This window comes from Terrapene carolina, unplaced genomic scaffold, assembly GCF_002925995.2.
Source record: "Terrapene carolina triunguis isolate 2854851 unplaced genomic scaffold, T_m_triunguis-2.0 Scaffold84, whole genome shotgun sequence".
NCBI classification, from domain to species: Eukaryota; Metazoa; Chordata; order Testudines; family Emydidae; genus Terrapene; species Terrapene triunguis.
This window is the reverse complement of record NW_020664435.1, coordinates 11,496,792-11,516,505: the sequence shown is the minus strand read 5'-3', so window position 1 is coordinate 11,516,505 and position 19,714 is coordinate 11,496,792. Positions and strand designations below refer to the sequence as shown.

At 40.7% G+C, this 19,714-nt stretch overlaps 1 protein-coding gene across 4 annotated transcripts in view; it reads right to left on the bottom strand.

Moving 5' to 3' along the window:
• The window catches only part of TBC1D5 (TBC1 domain family member 5), a 472,654-nt gene that overhangs the window by 79,544 nt on the left and 373,396 nt on the right, over positions 1-19,714 (bottom strand). For all 4 annotated transcript variants that reach the window (XM_024197361.1, XM_029910981.1, XM_024197362.1 and 1 more), the window contains 2 exons: positions 14,252-14,337; positions 6,391-6,650 (listed from right to left, as the gene is read on the bottom strand). In XM_024197361.1, the coding sequence (XP_024053129.1) occupies positions 6,391-6,650; positions 14,252-14,337 (346 nt within the window). The remainder of the gene's footprint in view (positions 1-6,390; positions 6,651-14,251; positions 14,338-19,714) is intronic.

The following is a 19,714-nucleotide window of genomic DNA, read 5'->3' as shown; positions in this document are numbered from 1 at the left end:
TGACTCCTGAGCAGTATCCTCTTGCAGGGCTGGGACTTTGGAGTAGAGTTAGTACTGTGAAGCCAAAGATGGCATCAGAGGCAGAGTCCCCGGTGTTCTGCGAAGGTGTGGAATGACACATCGCCGCTCTGCAGATCTCTGCTAAAAAGTCTCTTTTGCCCCAGTGTGTAGATTCCCAGTGCCCTGGAGAGTGGTCCTGGAATCCTTCAAGGTATGGAGAGAGGCATTGGTCTTCTCAGCAAAGAGCTTCATCCCCTCAAAAGAGAGGTCGTCCACTGTGATCTGCATCTCCTTTGGGAATCCCGAGAGGTGGAGCCATGGGGCCCATCTCATCATCGTATCTGTGGAGATGATCTTGGCAGCCAGGTGGGCGGGGTCAAGGGACGATTGAAAAGTTGTTCTTCTTGGATGATGGCATTGAAGGAATCCTGGAAGCTCTCCGACAGCTTATCAATAAAGTCGTGTAATTTATGTACTCATACTTTGCTAAGAGAGCCTGGTAGTTGGCAATTCGAAACTGTAAGGTAGCTGAGGAATACACCTTCCTACCAAAGAGATCAAGGTGTTTCCAGTCTTTGTCATAGGGTGTTGTCCTGGAGTCGTGCTGTCGGCCACAAGATTTCAGAGTCCACCACGATGGAATTGGGTGGTGGGTGAGTGAACAGGAACTCTGATTCCTTTGTGGGGACATAATATTTTTGTCTGCCCGCTTGCATGTTGGGGTCACCAAGGCTGGGGTTTGCCCCACCATCTTAGCTCAGTCTAGGATGGCCTCATTGATTGGGAGGGCAATTTTGGAGGTAGATGAGGACTAGAGGATATCAATAAGCTGGTGGTGTGCATCTTTAACCTCCTCCAATAGTATGCAGAGGACGTCCGCCACTCTCTTCGCCAGATCTAAGAACAAGCAGAAGTCATCTGCCATGGAAGGTGGCAATGGCATGACTGCTTTGTCCGGCGAAGAGGAGGATATGGCCTTGGGTGTGACCTCCTCCTCTGTCCACCTCTTGATCCTCCACTTCTTGGGGTTCCGAGGCCTGTGATGCTGTAGCTGAGGGGGCATGCCTCAGAAGCTCTCAGGTGATACTCGGTGCCCATGAGGCAGGCTGTTGGTGCGCTGCCCAGGGGTCCCAGTAATGACTACTAGGGTGGCATAGGGCCTGGTGGACGTGCCCATGGGTGACCATACCAAGATGGCGATGGTGCTGTCTGGTGATACAATCTCAGACCCTGTTAATATTGGGCCCTATATGGAGCTTGGGAGGAGTACAGAGAAACCCTGTCCGACTTACTGACCGATCCCTAACTCGATATCGGAGGGGCATGACATGACTGTGGGAGAATACTCCTTGGTAGGCCATGGCTCGGTGCCATGAGCTCGGTACCAAGGGGCGAAGAGCCAGGAGCTTCGAACATAGCCAGGTCACCGGCCTGATGGAATTCTGCCTTTACCAAGCATCCGGGTGTTGGTGGTGGTGCCAGGGGAGATGGAGACCTCACCCATACTGATCTCTCTGGTGCTGGATGGGCCGATGCCACCACTGGTACAGACGACAGCTCGTGTACCAGGAGCGTCTTAGGGGGTTTGCCATTGTCTCTCTGTACCAAAGATTCGATACCCATGTCCAAAGGGTCTGTGGGCCTATCAGCAGCACCGGACACTGACGGTTGCCGTGAGGCACGGGTGCCGGATGATCCTTGTGCTGGCAGTGCCGAGGATACCGAGTGAGAGGGTGATCACTTTTGGCTACCCCGGAGCTTGCTGAGGGGATTTCCTGCTTTCTTTTTTGACTTGGGAGAGGAGTCCCCGAACTGTTTCTTTGACCCACTATCCTTTGAAGTCGAAGGTTGAGGGGAAGACTCATGCCTTCTGGAGGGCTGGGGTCAGAGAGCCGTCTCCATAAAGATGATTTTCTGGTGGAGCTCTCTGTCCTTGCAAAATCTCAGTCAGAGCTGCTGGCAGAGGGAACTCTTTTGTTGGATGTGGCCCTTGCTGAGGCAGTGAATGCACTGAGAGTGCTTGCCCGTGACTGGGATTGCCTCACTGCAAGTGCGACACTTCCTGAAGCCTGAAGAGCCAGGCATACCCTTGTCCAGGGGTGCCCCTGACACCGGGGGTCGACACAAGAACCAAGTCTTTTCTTCTTCTTGTTGGGTTGTTTTTTTCTTTTGGGTATGGACAAATAAAAGTCAAAGGTTAAAGGGTTTCTAAAAGCTAAAGATTAACAACTGAAAAGGAGAGTTAACGATCCGCTAAGGGACAGCTAAAGGCTGTCTCTAGCCAGGGGCAGTTGAGAAGGAACCGAGGATGGTTAGCCCGTGCGCGCTGCCTAGCCTCATGGTGCAGCACGAGGAGAGACAGCGCATGTGTGGGCCCAACGGATACTGCTGCTGAAGTTCTCCAATCAGCAGCGCAGGGATGCAGACACACCTACAGTGGAGCCTCATAGGGACACTACTCGAAGAAGCAGCAACAGGCACAACAACACTTTTGTAGCTGCTGCCACAGCTAGTTGGTGACTGTTCAAGCAGGGCGTGCTAATCTAGAAGAGCTATGCCATTCAGGACAGACGTTGGCTTTATTTTGTCAGGTAGGCAATACATTTTCCAACCGACCACTCCCTCACCCTTGGCCCAAGAAAACAGTAAGCAATCTGTCTTGTCCACCATGGTTACAACCCGCTATACATTAACGTAAATGAACAACATAACTTCAGCTTTTCAAAACAACTAGGATAATCATGATCTCTGAAAACCAGGAATGCCTCTTTTACAGGGTCTGCACTGATCAGATTTACAGAATACAGTGCTTTGTTTTTGTAAAGAACAGAATACTGTCACCTCAAGGAGCTGTCAGCCAGCTGAGCTGGTGAAACTGCCAGCAGAATAGGTGAGCACATATGTACCTGAGGGACCACTCCTGGATCTGTTTTTATGGTCTATCTAAAGCCTCCCCCTTAGCAGCCATCTATAGTCAGTTCTCCCCACATGTCAGAACCATGTACAGCATGAGACTGTAGGCACTACTTGAAGTGCTGGTGTCTGTTGGACTTTGGGCTGGTATCCATGTTTCTAGTCATCTCAATTGGATCATGAGAGAGCACCAGATAGTGGAAGTGTATTGAGAGCATTAGGGAATAAAAGGAAGAAAGTTGTGGGTGGGCGAGGGTGAAAACAAAGACAACCTCCAATCCTGCAAATGCTTATACATGGCTTAACTTTATGCACTTGAATAGTCCCCCTGACTTCAAGGGGCCCATTCATGTACTTAAACATGTGCACAAGTGTTTGTTGAATGAGAGCCTAAGAGCAAATGCGACAGAGAGAAAGAATGTGTGTGGCAGAAGGAAACTGAGGAGATACACAGTGGTAAGAACTGAGGACGAAAAAGGCAGATGGTTGAAGCAAGGGGAAGAAGGCACATCCACACCTTAGCTACCAGACCCATTTATGCACACCTCCCCGATCTCCAGTAATCCCCTATAAAATCCCCAGGGTATCCTGAGTTTATACCACAATAAACTGTAAGTAAGCTATTTTTATTTTTTAAAAATAAGTATGGTCTCAAACTATTACGTTTTTTAAATATTAGCAACATCTCAAAGTCTTTGCTTTGTTTACATGAGTGGAGAAAGATCTAAGGTGAAAAGGTGGAAGGTACCCAAGGCAAACCTTCCCATTACCCCTTTCTTTCACAATGCTAATATCTGCAAAATGATCATTACAAAAAGACAGTGATGTGTCTGCGTACAGCAATGTCTCTAGGCAGATAAGGAATCTGCGTTCATCAGCTGCTACATATATATGAATTTACTTTCTCTTTGACCATGGTAGTAAGATTTGACACCCCTTTAGAGACATGACTTAACATTTCTATTGCCATTTGGGCTTGGTTTCTTAAAAAACTAAATCACAGCTCTTTCAGACTCATTTGTTTGCCATAATTTAGAATTACCAATCAACTGTAGCTTATCAAAGGAAAATTGAAATAATATCTATTTAGAAAAACAAACAGTACAGTCAACTAATATAGAAAACAGCAACCGTTACCATTCTCACTACATATACAAAAAATTTAGACATAGTTAATGATTTCAAGTCTTGTTGGTCTTTAAATCACATCTAATGGTGCTATATTAAACAATAATGAGAAATCTCAAATCAGTGTAAACCAGTGACAGACTACTGGACTAAAGAAAAATACCAATTACAGATACAAAAAGATGCTTATTACCCTTCATTATACTGAAATGGAATAGTCTTTAACATAATGCATGGATGCTGTACATTACTGAAGCATAACTGAAGGATTTTTCCAACTATGAAGTTCCCTGTGCCCAGACTGGTTCTGGATCTCTAACTTGCATCACTACTATTATTTGTCAATAATGGTACAGCATGTAAATCCCTGTACTGCTACTTGTGCAGGAAGTTGTAAATAATCATTATATGGTAACTTTTGTAATAACTGTAGCATGATTACAAATCTCTCTGCTCTGACTGACCCCTACAAATCTCTGTTCTGACTGGTTACTGTATTTAGAGGGTGATTTTACAACATGATGGCTAACATGTGACAGGTAGGATGTTGTAAAATCCTAGTGTAGACAGGGCAACCCTTGGGTTCACCTAAATCTAGATAGAACTACAACTTGCTCTGTCTAGGCTAGGATTTCACAATGTGTCAGCTGTCATGATGTAGAAACTCACCTTTTTCCTAGTGTAGACATACCCAGTGTTCTCAGCTCGTTCACTCCTTTTATCTGAAGCAGACGACCTCCAAAATTTACAAGGAACTCACTTTATTACCACCCTGCCCCACAAAAAATGGGGACAAAGAAAACGGGGCTGTGAAATTGCTGAAAGGGGAACATTATTTTTAAAAAGATCAAAAATCATTGGAGTTGTTTCTCTTCAGGCCCCAATCTGCTTCCACTGAAGTGACTAGGAGTTTTATCAACGATTCAATAGGCGCCCAATTGGGACGTCTGACATTTCTACTGTGAGTCAGGTGGGGCCCTGCTTCAACTGAGAGCCATTAAGGAATTAATTGGTTTCCAGTTTCTCCTTCAGCCCACGTACAACTACCACTATGCAAGGAACTTCACTTTTACAGATTGCAGAGCCCTGCTGGGGCAGTTTCTGCAGTACCCCAAGTCTGAGTTGGGGTTCCTAAGGAACTACTTAGCTGAACTTCAGCCAGGCACCTAGAAACGTGCTTCAAATTACTCTATACATGTGTAGTAAAAGGAGGGCTACTGTGACTGTCCTTTTGGGTTCTGCTCAACCAATAGCCACATGATGCCTGATAAGAAGCTACAGTTGGTCCACCAGGACCCTTGATATGGCAGGTAAGGAGGAGGAGGAAATTTGGGTCATAGATGTGCAAAGTATTATTTTTGTATTATTATTTTCCTCCCCATATATTTTCAGCTCTGACCAAAAAGCAACTTCCTACTGCGTGCTTACTGTGGGGCTCAGGAGAACCAACGTCAGCCTTCAAGCTCATAATCCACTAGAAGATGCTTGGAGGTAGACAGAAATGAATACACAGAGTCTACATACTCTTCCCTTATAAAGAGCAACGTTATCTCCTTGGCGGTCATTAGCCCAAGAAGCAGAAGTCTGTCTCCTGTACAGTGCACTGTACTGTGGTTGAGGTTTAGATCACCCACTATTTATTTTGTTGACTGTAAAAAAAAAATTGAATTGAGAAATGTAAGGAAATAAAATCATTTTAAGCCTCAAGAAAAAAGTCAGTATTTCTTAAAAGGAGTAGGGTCTCCCTCCAGGTGTAATGCCAATTGTCAAAAGCAAATCTGTTTAATGCTATTAACTGTAATCAAAATCAGACACCAGCATTCTGAAAGGAATGAGATATGGATCGATTACAGAACATTTTACAGTGACATTATGTTCCTTCATTAGTACTCAGCTACACAAGAGCTTTATGTCTGATAGCCAGCCAGTCAACAATGAGGAAAGCTATACAGCCCAAAATGTAATATTAGCCATTGAAGAGAGAAGAAAATAACATCTAGAGGGACAGCTAAGATTTAGTGTTGGGTTGTTTTATCCACTATTTCCTCCATAAACATTTTTTGTTCATTTTAAAAGATGGAAAAATCCTATTTGTATGTTCTCTACAGTCACAATTTCTAAACTGAATCTCATTAAGGTGCAAACATACCACAGTACATAGAAAATGTGTCTAAGTTTATCAGCAAGTGGACTATTTCAGTTACAGCAACGTTAATCTATAGAAATACTAGATAAAAATCAATATAAAAAATGTCTTCCTCTTGGGCTAATTTTTGACTGCAAGCTTCCTTTTGAGATTTGTGGAATTCCACGCCACACCTGGAGTCTTTTCTTATGTCTCATTTTTACCTTTGCTCAGCTGAACTGGCATGCTTTCCGATTTCAACATTCTCTGCTGCTGCTGCTGCGCCTGCAGGTGTTGGTGCTGGAGGGGCTCCACGGTGCTCCTGATGGGCATTACAGCAGAAGGAAAGCTGCTGCTGCTAGCACTAATAGCTGGGCCTGCAGGACTACCTGAAGCCATAGCTGGGGCAATCAGCTTTCGACCGAAATTAAGCAAGCTATTGGAGACTTTATTAATGTTCAGTGGAGCAACCTTTGCACTGGCACTGAAAAATAAAATGGAAATGAAAATATCACGATCATTAGTAATTTATAGAGCATTACAAATATATGCAGCGTTTGACGAAGAGTGGAAAAAATCTTCTAAGGCACAAGGACATTACACATATACAATTTTACATGCACACATGAATTTGTGCATAAATCCCAATACAGTGTCAACAGGGGGCAAATGCTGAGAATGTTGCAAAGCGGGTGATCATGATGGAGTTTAATATAACTGAAAGCTTTTTACTGAAAAGAGTATTTATACTTTGTTGTATTCCCACCCATACTGAATGCTGTAATACGCTGACAAAAGCACTACTGCTACATTATGGAGCGAGGATAGTTTGTGCATTTTTATGGCATCCACTGACTCTTAGTAAAACCAGGCCACATATAAACTGTGGTACAAACAATGTTTTTTTCGGAATGGCGCTTCGAAAAAGTTAGACTACTGTATGGCATATGTATTACTATTCTGATTATTCTGTGTTATTCTTTTGCTCCTCCATTTGTGTTATGCAGTGTGCTCTCATTCTCGCTAATCCAGCTAAGCATTACTTCAGTTAAAGAATATGGCATCAACAGCTTTGGGCTTGATCATTCTACCTCATGAGCTGCCCAGGAAAGAATACTGTAATAATGAAGTGGCGAGCTCTGTATTCCCTCTTTCTGTGAGTGAAGGAATGTTATCCCACGGTCCTTGTAAATGCAAACAAAGAAAGCCACCATATTGCCAGCCAGTTTTTCCACACAGTTTGAGAATTGCTGTTTTACCTATTTGAGGAAAACTTCACCCCAAGTATGAATGGGAAATTAAAATGCTCCATTCAATGAAAACATTAGATTTTGGCAAATGCTGTGCAATTTGAACTTATTCTAAGAAGCTACAATTCATGGAAATTAAGGTATAGTCCTTCAGAACATATTGACAATTGACATTCATTTTCTTTTGCTCCCACCTCATATTAAACTCAACTTGGTTATTTGAGGTGTATACGAGGCTAAGTATTTGCCACAGAGGATCCGGTCTGAATAATGATTTTAGGATTGGATCTATATACCATAATGTAATCCTTATTATTGTTCTCTTTTGTTTTTAACTATAGTGGCTGTTTTTAATGCACTTAAGTTATCTGCATCATTAAGAACAAGGAAATTTGTTCAGGGCACACACTGGTGGCTAAGTGCATTGAGAGCATTAAGGCTCGGTGCATGAGTCTTGACTCTGATATATTTGGTACACTTTCTGACTTCAGTGCTCTGAGTGCATTTAGTACTGAGACCAGGCGTTAGACTAGACATCCTCATCAACTTGAAGCAATTATTTGTATTATCATCATACCTAGGAGCCCTAGTCATGAACCAGGACCCCACAGTTCTACCGGCTATACAATGTCTTGGAAGGAGAATGACAGGTTACAGTACATCCTGGAATCATGGATACGACTTATCTCTGCTGACTACCAGGCCTTGAATTTCTGAAGATCTTGACTGATCACGTACAGTAATTGAATTGGCAGAGACCATAAGTGCTAGTAGGGAAGTGAAGCCTTGCTCTCTGGTAGGCTGTGAAAGCAACAAAGGCATTGATGCTTTGACATAGCCAGTTAACACCAGAACATGAAAATTAGATGGTGACGCAGGAGAAATATTAATTTACAATTTTCGGGAGGAGTAGGAGAGGGACAGGTTGAATGTGCCTTTAACTTACCAAAAAAATCCCCCAAAAAACAAAAAAACCACCCAACTCAGACCCAAAGGTCTGCAATGTTGTTGGAGGACTTTTTTTTTTTTTTTTTTAATCATAACTGTAAAAGGCTGTTACATATCATCTGAGAATTAGATGAGAATTGGTTATTCAGCTTCAAACATTTGCCAGGATTCAGGTCTCTTATGAGCTGACCTTGCATTGGCAATGATCACCTCAGGACACGAACACAAGAAGCCAAACAATGATTTTGGTACTTTAATGGCTTGCCACGAAAAGCTGATGCTATTTTTTTCCCTCAGACCCCTAAGTAGAGTTATGCGGTGTTTTCCTCAAGTTGCAGTTTCAGGAAACACGAGCAATGACAGGGCATTAGGTCTGCAGGACGAGATGCTCTGACTCCAGATTGAAGTTCAGAAGAATAAGGGCAATATATCTATTTCCTACCACCTGAAGTAGTATATTAAGGTTATATACGAGTGCAAAGGATGATTGAAGCCATTAAACATGGATCAGTGGATGCACTTGAGCCATCAAAATGTATCAAACATGCACGACAATTACAAGAAAAATGAGGATTGATTATATTATAGAGTTATCAGCAGATGCATTTAAAAGTAAGACATCAGTTTAAAAACATGAATGTCAAGGAGACGTGAAACCAATCTATGAAGCAAACAATTTTGTTTCATCACAATAAGCATCATTGACCTTGACTATGAATGGTATATTTTTAAACAAGATGATTCAATCTCTTCAGTTTTCTGCTAAGATGAAAATGTTTTGTTTTAAGAAAGCCTTATCTCGTCAGTAAGTAGCCATTAAGAGAGAAAAATCTACATGAATATGACACATTTAAAAGTTTTAAAAGAACAATAAATTAAGCAATATAGTGTAGATTTGTAAAGATATTTTAAATGTATCATAGAATCTCAGAAATTAAAGATAAAAAACCCCAATCCCTAATGATATATTTTCCAGTGCTTTGTTCAGTATATTTTTTAATGAGGCCAACACTTCTTTTGGGAGAGTATATCAAAGTACAATACTATTGAAATGATACGGGCTAAATATTTCTTTGTTGAAATCCATTCCTCCTAGTTATTCCCTCCTTGACCTATGCTAAACAATTCCTCTACCACGTTGGTATTTATCCTCTTCCTTTGCAATGAAGCTATATTCCCACCAGCAGTTTAGTTGTCTTGATTAGTAGTTTTAAACGTCCATCATGTGTCATTCTGGCAACTCCTTAATCATTTTTGCTCTTATCAGTGAACTCTCTCCATTTTATTGACATCGTTGTGATATACTGAGGCACTAGGGTCTGATGCAGAATTCTAGGAGTATTTCACCATTACTATATAGTGGTAAGAGAGTACCTCACTGTATGAAATAAATTATATTTGCCATCAGCATGGTACCAGGGGAATCCTTTGATCATTTTGCCTACAGGCAAGAAAGGTAGGGAGGAGTAGATGGACCCTTCATCTATTCCCCAAATAATTATAAAGTATTTAAACTACACGTAGCAGAAACTGAACCTAATTAAGAGCTGCGCCCAGACCAGTTCCATATGCCATCCACCCACCTTAACAGGTGGAGGAACTTGACGGGGCCAGCAGCGAAGGGGGATAGCCCCAGCAGCAAGGAAAGGAGACTCAATAGGGAAACCAGGTAACTTGTTCCCTGTTGGAGTCTCTGGAACCCACGGGCCAGATGTGGGGCAGGGAGTGCTGCTCATTGGCCAGCATTCCCCAGGTGCCAGGATTTTACCTGGAGCATGGGCCATGCCCTTTTTCAGCTCTATTCAGTCCCACCCGATCATCCCTGAACTTGAAATGGGAAAACAGTTTGGCAAATGCTGCGGGTCTAGCCCATCACCTGCATGGGGGTCAGGAAGGAATTTTTTCTCCAATAGGGACAATTGGCAGAGGTCTGGGGAGTTTTTCACAGCCCTTGAGCACCTTCATGCCACAGTAGATTACGGAGGAATGTGCTTAGTACCCAACTCAGCTATCTGGTGGAGTTAACTTGTCGCAACTTGTGGCCAGTTTCCAGTGCAGTTAAAAGGATAAAAGACCTGGTATTTTGGTGGTGGGCTTTGGGGTCATGGAATAGGGTGAGATCTTGTGGCCCTCATGGGCCGAGTTCAGAGCTTGTGGCCCTCACCAGTCAAGGTCCCCACCCTTCTGCACCCTCTGTCCCTGTTGTGGGGTGAGCAGAGTCCTAGGGGTTAGGCTGAGGACATCCACTCAGAGTTATGGGTTATATGGTAGGAGCCCTGTAACCCCTACATGATGGGCAGGTTTTGGCTCTCCCCTGTGTTTAAACTTAATAAATGTTGTGGCCTGCCAGTTAAAATCCATCCATGTGTCTGTCCTCATCTCGCCGCTGTGTCACAATCAAAGCGCTCTATCCTCCAGTGCCACATGTAATAGTTAGAATTAGGGCTGTCAATTAATCGCAGTTAACTCACATGATTAACTCAAAAAATTAATTGTGATTAATCGCACTTATATCGATAGAATACCAATTGAAATGTATTAAATATTTTTGGATGTTTTTCTACATTTTCAATATTGATTTCAATTACAACACAGAATACAAAGTGCACAGTGCTCGCTTATATTATTATTTTTGATTACAAATATATGCACTCTAAAAATGATGAACAAAAAAAATAGTATTTTTCAGTTCACCTCATACAAGTACTCAAGTGAAATCTCTTTATCGTGAAAGTGTAACTTACAAATGCAGATTTTTTGTTACATAACTGCATTCAAAAACAAAACAATGTAAAACTTTAGAGCCTACAAGTCCACTCAGTCCTACTTCTTATTCTGCCAATCGCTAAGGCAAACAAACTTGTTTACATTTACGGGAGATACTGCTGCCTGCTTACTTACGACATCACCTGAAAGTGAGAACAGGCGTTTGCATGGCACTTTTGTAGTTGGCGTTGCAAAGTATTTACATCATCTGAGTGATTGGCTGACCAAGAAGTAGGACTGAGTGGACTTGTTTGCACTAAAGTTTTCCATTGTTTTATTTTTGAATGCAGTTTTTTTTTTTACATAATTCTACATTTGTAAGTTCAACTTTCATGATAAAGAGATTGCACTACAATACTTGTATGAGGTGAATTGAAAATTTTTTGTTTTTGTTTTTTTACAGTGCAAATATTTGTTATCAAAAATAAATATAAAGTGACTGTACACTTTGTATTCTGTTTTGCAATTGAAATTAATATATTTGAAAATGTAGTAAATATCCAAAAATATTTAAAATAAATGGTATTCTATTGTTATTTAACAGCACGATTTAATCACGATTAATTTTTTTAATCGCTTGACAGCCCTAATTAGAATCCTCTCCTTCCAGGAAGCAAGCTTTGCCAGCAGCTGCAATACTGCTATCATGCAAGTTCCACGATAGCTGCAGGGAGAGCCACTAGTCACATAAGTCCCACAATTATCCTTTAAAATGTTTCTGCAGCATGGCCCATCTGAGACACAGCAGAAAGCAGCTGCAGCACACCACAAGTGTGTGTGTAGGACACAGAATTTCTAAAGATCCTGTATTTTGAAAAAGAGACCAAGGGGCTCTTGAGAAGCAAACTGGTCAAGAAGTCTTGCTGTAGGAGTTAAAAGAGTGCCTGGGTGTTCCACTAAAGAGCAGTACAATGAGAATACCTGAGAGAGAGAGAAAGAGAATATAAGCAGCTGCAGTGGGGCCTCCTAAAACAGTTGTACGAAGAATGCAGACTTGGACGGTAGCAGAAGAGAGGTTGTAGAATCTTCTATAGGACAGCTCAGGTGGAGACTATATTTTGGGGCTTCCCTGTCCACCAGAAAGAAACAAAGTCCCCATGCTACAAGTCAAAATGCAGGAGCAGCAAGAATATGGACCCTACAGATCAAGGAATGAGGCTCAGTTAATACAAAAAGAACACCATGATTCCTGGGGCAGGACATCCTCCTCTGGATAGCCATCTTTCTAAGTTTCTTAACAGGACAAATAACTAGAACATTATGACATAGTACAGTAACGCTGCTAATCACATTGTGATGTAATATCATTGTCTTTTTCACAAATTGTCACTTGATATCATCATAGGGCACAGAGAGAACCTAGAAAAAAGAAGCTTTTTATGTTTCCAGTCTCTCAAAATTTAAAATTCCTTGCACATTGCAAGCTGGCACTGTATTAGATAGGAGAGGTGTGTGAAAAATAGGATGGGTGGCCCTTTTATTTATTTTACAATGATAAGATTAGCACGGGCATGGCAGCACATTCCATAACCACCATTTCAATATCCAAAGTTTGCAACCTATGGGATAGCATCAATTCATTTTAAGCCTGATAAAAAAATACAAATATTAAACCCATCCTGGAATTTTTACATTTGTAGTAGTTTTCTCATACAGTGATTATTCTAATAAAACAGAGCTTTTTGGTCACATAGCACTACAAACATGGGTATTACAAATGCATCTTTGTATTTTAAGGATCAAATTCTGCTATTCCTTACCACGAAAGTAGACCCATTGATTTCAATGAAATAAAACCATAAGTAAGGCAAGCAGGATTTGGCCCTCTATCTTTTGACTGGTGATTGTTTGGAAACTCGGTCACTATACTTAGACTTTAAGTGCTTTGAGGCAGAAACCATCCTTTTGTTATATGATTGTACAGTGCCTAGTGTAATGGAATTTAGATCTCTGGTTTAATCAAGGATGTGTTTTAAAACTGGTTTAGTTGAACTGGTGCAAACCACTGTGTGGACATTCTTCAATCAGTCTACCACAGCTTCTATCAATTTATTGTATTCCTTTTAAACTAATTGAAGAATGTCCACACAGTGGTTTGCACCAGTTCCACTAAATCAGTTTTAAGTTAGTGCAATTGTAGACAAGACCCTAGCCTGAAAGAGAGTGTGTGCAAGCTAGAATATAGCACTCTTTGTAATAATATTGATTGTGCAAAGACTAAAAAATTAATTTCACATAATTAATGAAGTGCAAAGTACTATACTTATGAAGAAAAAAACCCCAAGTGCACAACTACAAAATGGGAAGTAATTGGGTAGGCAGTCGTTCTCCTGAAAAGAGCCCAAGGGTTATATGGAATCACAAATTGCATGAGTCAGTCAATAACATGAAGCAGTTGCAAGGAAGGCTAACATTCTGGGGTGTATTAACAGGAGTGTTGTACATAAGACATGAGAGATAATCGTTCTACTCTACTTGATACTGCTGAGGCCTCAGACGCAGGACTGTGTGCAGTTCCAGAAGCCTCACTTTAAGAAAGATGTGGACAAATTGGAGAGAGCGTAGAGAAAAGCAACAAAAATGATGAAAGGTTTAGAAAACCTGACTTATGAGGAAAAGTTAAAAAAAATTGGGCATGTTGAGGCTTGAGAAGAGAAGACTGAGGGGGAACCTGATATCAGTCTTCAGATATGTTAAGGACTAAAGAGGATAGTGATCAATTGTTTTCCATGTCTGTTGCCGGCAGAACAAGAAGTAATGGGCTTAATCTGCAGCAAGGGAGATTTAGGTTAGATATTAGGAAAAACTATATGTAACTATAAAGATAGTTATGCTGGAACAGGCTTCCCAGGGAGGCTGTGGAATCCCTGCCATGGGAGACTTTTTAGAACAGGTTAGACATATCCATCAGGGATAGTCTAGATATACATGGTCCTGCCTCAGCACTGGGTGCTGGAACAGATGATGACTCAAGGTCACTTCCAGCCCTACATTTCTAAAATATGATAATATTCAGTTGTGTTCCACATACTGCTTGTTTTGAATCAAAGCAACGTATAAAATATTCACTATATTGGGGTAAGGTGTTAATTAAAATGCAACATATATGAAAGTGTCTTACCGGGTTTTATTCATCAAGTCTGCTCCACGTGCTTTGTAATAATCTAAATTTTGTTGGAATTGGTAAGTCACCGGTCTTGGATTTTTCTACAGAAAAGAGTGTTACAGAGTTTTAAGTTAGAAAATATTTAATAAAAATTAGGCATCAGTCTCTTAATATAAAAGTTAATAAGGATTATAGATTAAAAACTCATTTCTTTTTTCCCAGGACCATAATTGATAAAGGTAGGAACAATATATAAAAAAGGAAAGCCAGCTTTGAAATATTTTAGATCCCATTCTTCTCATCTGATGACTTTAAGACTGTTGTACAAATACCATAAATAAGAATATACTCATCCATGTAGAAAGGGGACTGAGCTACAATGTTCGAGTTTGGATCTGAACTTTCTGGGGAAGTTCTGTTCCAAGCTAGTTTTATCCCTTCTCTAGTTCTGACTATAGAAGTATATCACTAAAACATCTACCTATAAAGAGATCATATTAAATAAAACATTAATAGTAAGGACAAGCTATAATTTCTAATTTAAATTTAATGTACCAACTTGTTAGTGAACATTTTAGTTAAACAAAGATTGGTTTCATGTTAAAATTATGTTTTGCTGCTCAAATCAAATATATCCACTAGATGGCACACAGAACCTTTTTTCCCCCCAAAACCTCACAGTATTCAGAATCTAGGCCAGGAATCCCGTTGTACTATCCTGTACACAATTAATGCTGAAAACAGAGTTTGTCTGTTAGTCCCTATTTTCACCTCAGATAAACTAATGTATTAATATACTTTGTCTTAAGTGGCACTGAAATTACCTATTTTGGGACTTAATATTCTATGGAATACTGAAGAACCTATACCCACAGAATTATGTACCAAGGAGTCCACTTACACTAATTTAGCTCAAAGGGATAATGCTTGATGGTGTAAAGTGCTATATAAATACATATTATTAAAAATAAATTGAACAGGCATACAACTAAACAGAAGTACAGCATAGCCCTTAGGTATATCTCCATATATATATATATATATATATATATATATATATATGGAGATATACCTATCTCATAGAACTGGAAGGGACCCTGAAAGGTCATCAAAGCCCCCTACCTTCATTAGCAGGACCAAGTACTGATTTTGTCCCAGATCCCTACATGGCCCCCTCAAGGATTGAACTCTCAATGCTCAAACCACTGAGCTATCCCTCCCCCCTATGAGTACTCAACAAAGGGATAAATCAGTTAAAGTAATACATTTCCATTGCATCGGAAGTTAAAATGCAAGAGAAAAAAAAAGACATGATAAAATAGAATATCTATTAAAGTGATAATTTTTTTCTGTGCAATAATCTAAATATAGTGCATAAAACTGCACTATTTTATACAAATAAATACCTGTTGAAAGATTTCTGTTATAAACTTATTCTCTTTTAAAATTGTTTTTTCCCCTCTTGCTTTTATACATTAATTTGAAATATACTGACCTCACTCTTTTGGTCTTTATTGTAATACATACAATTTATTAATCAATGCAATGCAATGCGCTTTCTGAATTTTTTTTTTTTTTTAAACAAGGAAAAAGTACATTACATTTTCATCTTGATGTGCTGGGAGTACACAAGGGAATGGAAAACTCCCTTATATGCTTTCCCACCTCCACATGTGGGAAATTCATTTTCCTTGCCCACTGTTGTAATGGGCTGGGGAACCCATGCTCCATCACTCTCCAGGGAATTGATGGAAACTTCCTTTTTGACCAGCCTTCTCATGTTTTTAGGAGTAGGTGGGGTTTATATTTCAAGTAGCAGAATATTGTACAATGCATATGACAAAGGAAGAAGAGTTAAAGTTGAAGAGTCAATAGATATCAAAGGGCCAGAAGGATTGCTGGGGTCAAAGTTAAAGCTGGTGATGGAACACTTCAGTGAGAATTTCCTGACTTTTTCATGCTGTCAGATTTACCTTTGTATTAAATTACTTTTCCCCCTGTAGACGGCCGGACTCACCCGGCGGCGCCTCCTGCTGGTGACTTCCGGGAATTAGCTCGTTCCAGCTCCGGAGCGCCCTCTGCAAGCCGGTGATCCGCCTGTCCTCTGGACCCCGTGTCCCTCCCTGGACCCCGGTGCCCTTTTACCTTGGGTGCTGCCCCCTGGCAGTAACCCCTCAGTCTTAGGGTCTCCCCTCCCCGGGGAACCCCCACCCACTATTCCCACCTCACCTCAGTATAAAGCTACTGCCAGTCATCGTCTAGCCCCCACGCCCTGGGGCAGACTGCAGTATCAGCCTACTCATCACTGGCAAGGTTGGGTTTGGACCTGCTGCCTTTGCCTATCCCTGGGCTGCCCTCTGCAATCACCAGTACCTATCAGCCCAGTGCTAGGCCGCAGCCTAGGGCTTTCCAGGCTGGAGCTCCCCAGCTCCTCTGCCTTTCCCCAGACCAGCTCCACTCAGGTACCCTATTTCTACCTCCCTGCAGCCAGGCCCTTCTTCCTCTGAATGCAGAGAGAGACTGTGTCCTTGCTCCTGGCTCCCAGCCTTTATAGGGCCAGCTGGGCCTGATTGGGGTGTGGCCCAGCTGCAACTACTTCCCCAATCAGCCTAGCAGCTTTTCCCTTCCAACCGCCCTCCCTCAGGGCTGTCTTTAAACCCCTCAGGGCAGGAGTGGGTTAACCACCCCGCTACACCCCCCCATAGGAATACATTAAACATTTTAAAATATATACTGGTTGTAATGTTATAAAAACTTGAGGCTATTAGACAAGCACTAAAAAAAATTCCCATTTATTCTGTCACCTGCACTGTAATGGTCACCGTACATTTTTCTTCTCTTGTTATAACAACATTTGCATAACTCTATCCCATTCTATGGCTTGTAAGTCAGTCCTCGTCAACTGACAGCAATAACAATGAATCAGCTTTTGTTACTATTGCTCTGGTTTGGTAATTCAGTGCATTTCTATGATAATCAAATCTGAACGGACATGAGGAGGAGAACTGATGGTTCTAGGACTACTCTGCTAGTAATCAAATAGTGTAACTTTTCTCCTACAAATTTAATAGACTTCTATTTTTCTTTATGACCATTTGAACCAATGTACAAGAAGAGGAAGAGGATAAAATTACTGGCATATTTCCAGTTGATTCAGATTCAATTGAAAAATTCACTTTCACAAGGCTATCACACATGCCCAGTTTTGCAACTTGTTTCCAGAAATTGGACATACACTTTATTTTTGCTAAAACAAAAAAAGCTTTCTTTTCCAACTTCCAACAAATCAAGAAAGGATTATGCTACTTTCTTTTCTGGAAGAAAGTGAGGGACGAGATCATGTGGAGCAATTTCTTGAAATACATATTTATGCAGAAATGACAAGCAATTCAAGACATGAAATGCTGATCTACTATCTAAGCACTTAAAGCCATTAATAGGAATAATGATCTAACTTGAACACATGAATGAGGCTCAAGTATTGCTTTCAGTGGGGCCTGTTTAAATTCCCGTGAGGCTTACTGGTATCAAAGGGAGAGGCAGTTTAAAGTACTATTACATGGAAAGGGGAGAAAAAACAATCCTCAGAAAAAATGATGTTGAAAAAACAGCATTTAAAATGTAAGGCAATAAAAACCAAGAGGATTATGGTTGGAAATGGTTTTTAGCACTGCAAGATATCCTTTAAGAAAATCTCATTATTTTTAAAAACCTGACATACATGTTAACATGCAGATATCTGAAAACTACTATCCTAAACATAGTCAATATTTCTGAAAGCTGCATTTCAAACAGACAGTAACAGAAATTAAGATTTTGACACATAGCGTTTTATTGATAGCAACTTCACTATTTTTCATATATTTTTTTTAAAAATCCATTGCATAAGTTTCATAACGAGAAATACTCCTAGAAAAACGCAATTTTTTCTCTATCAATTTCAAACTAATTTCTCTCGTAGACATACCCAACTTTGTGTATCCCCTGTACTAGATGTGCTGTGTATTCAGGACACATAGAATAAGTTAATCTGATCTACTGACCATTCATAACCAAATTTTACTTTTTCCCCAATTAAGTATAGATATAGTTACATGTATAATTACTTGTTAGTAAAGTTTTCATACCTTTATTTCTCAACTAATGTGTACTTTGATCAATACTTTACATCTGCTACACCCCAACCTTAGTATTATGTGCTGATTGCCCTTGATAAAGAGTATAAAAAGGGCATTAAGAAGATTAACAAATTAACTCCTCCCCTGCCTTTCTATAGGTATGTGAAATGCAGAACTACCATGGATTTTTCTTCTAGGGATGTCACATTAGCCAGAAGAGTCTAGGAATCCATAGTCTGCCTATAGGGGAATGGTAAATACCATTCTTTTAACAACCTTCTGTGGGTTTTTCAATTACTTTTCAATTCTCTCCTTTATAACTGGATAGCCTATGTTAAGCAACCGAAAGCTTTAATTTTGAATTAACAGATTTTAAAAGGGGGAAATATTATGCAGAACTATAGTAACAAGCATGTGCAGTAGGGCTATACGTGTGAAGGATTCTGTGCTGCATCTCTTAGAAGCACAGCACAGAATTCGCAGCCCAGAGGGAGTAGATGACTATTGTGGCTTTGAGTCACCCTTGTGCCATCTTGATTCTAAGCCACTCTGAGGACTGCAACAGCCCTCTGCATAATTAGACAATCCTGAGGGGCTGTCTAAATTATAGCAACCTGCCTATGGGAAAGCAGTGCTGCCCAGAAACTCCACAGCATCATGGGCTGGGTCCTGCCCACCCCCAGGTACACTCCATGTATATATTAACATCAGGGCTTGCAAGGGAGTCCCCAAGGACAATCTGTGCTGTCTTTTTCAGTTCCAGACCAGATCCAGAGTTTTGAGAGATGCTTCACTTTCCTTTGGCCATTTTAGCTGTGGGAGCAGGGGTGAGAATCTCACCCAATCAGGCAGATGCTTAGATGGTGTGAATTACACCAGCGAAGGTTCTGCTCCATGTCTTTAAACTCTTTGTTATAACTTTAGATAGCATTTCGGGTAAAACTGAGTGAAACATTTGATCGCTTAGACCATCAGTGGTCACAGAAATTCTAACATGCCTGCCTGGTTCCCCGAGTTAGACTTTACTGAGGTACTGGTAGGGAAAAAAGGAAAGACGTTTTGCTAAACCCAAATCATGTAATTAAAAAAAAGTCAAACAAGAAAATTATATAAAATTATTTATGTAGTTAAGTATCTTATAGTGGGGCAAGCTTCAGTGATACAAGTCATAGAAAGATCGTTGTACCATACATCAAGGAAGCTAATTTACTCCCATAATGTAATGCTTTAACTGTGTGAGCATGTGTCTGGTTTCCAGTATGTGTGTGCAGGTGCTGGTGATGAAATCTATAGAACACAATTTAAGATTTAGTTTTTCCTCTCCTTCCTTTTGTTTTTAAATATTCCAGAAACTGAAGGT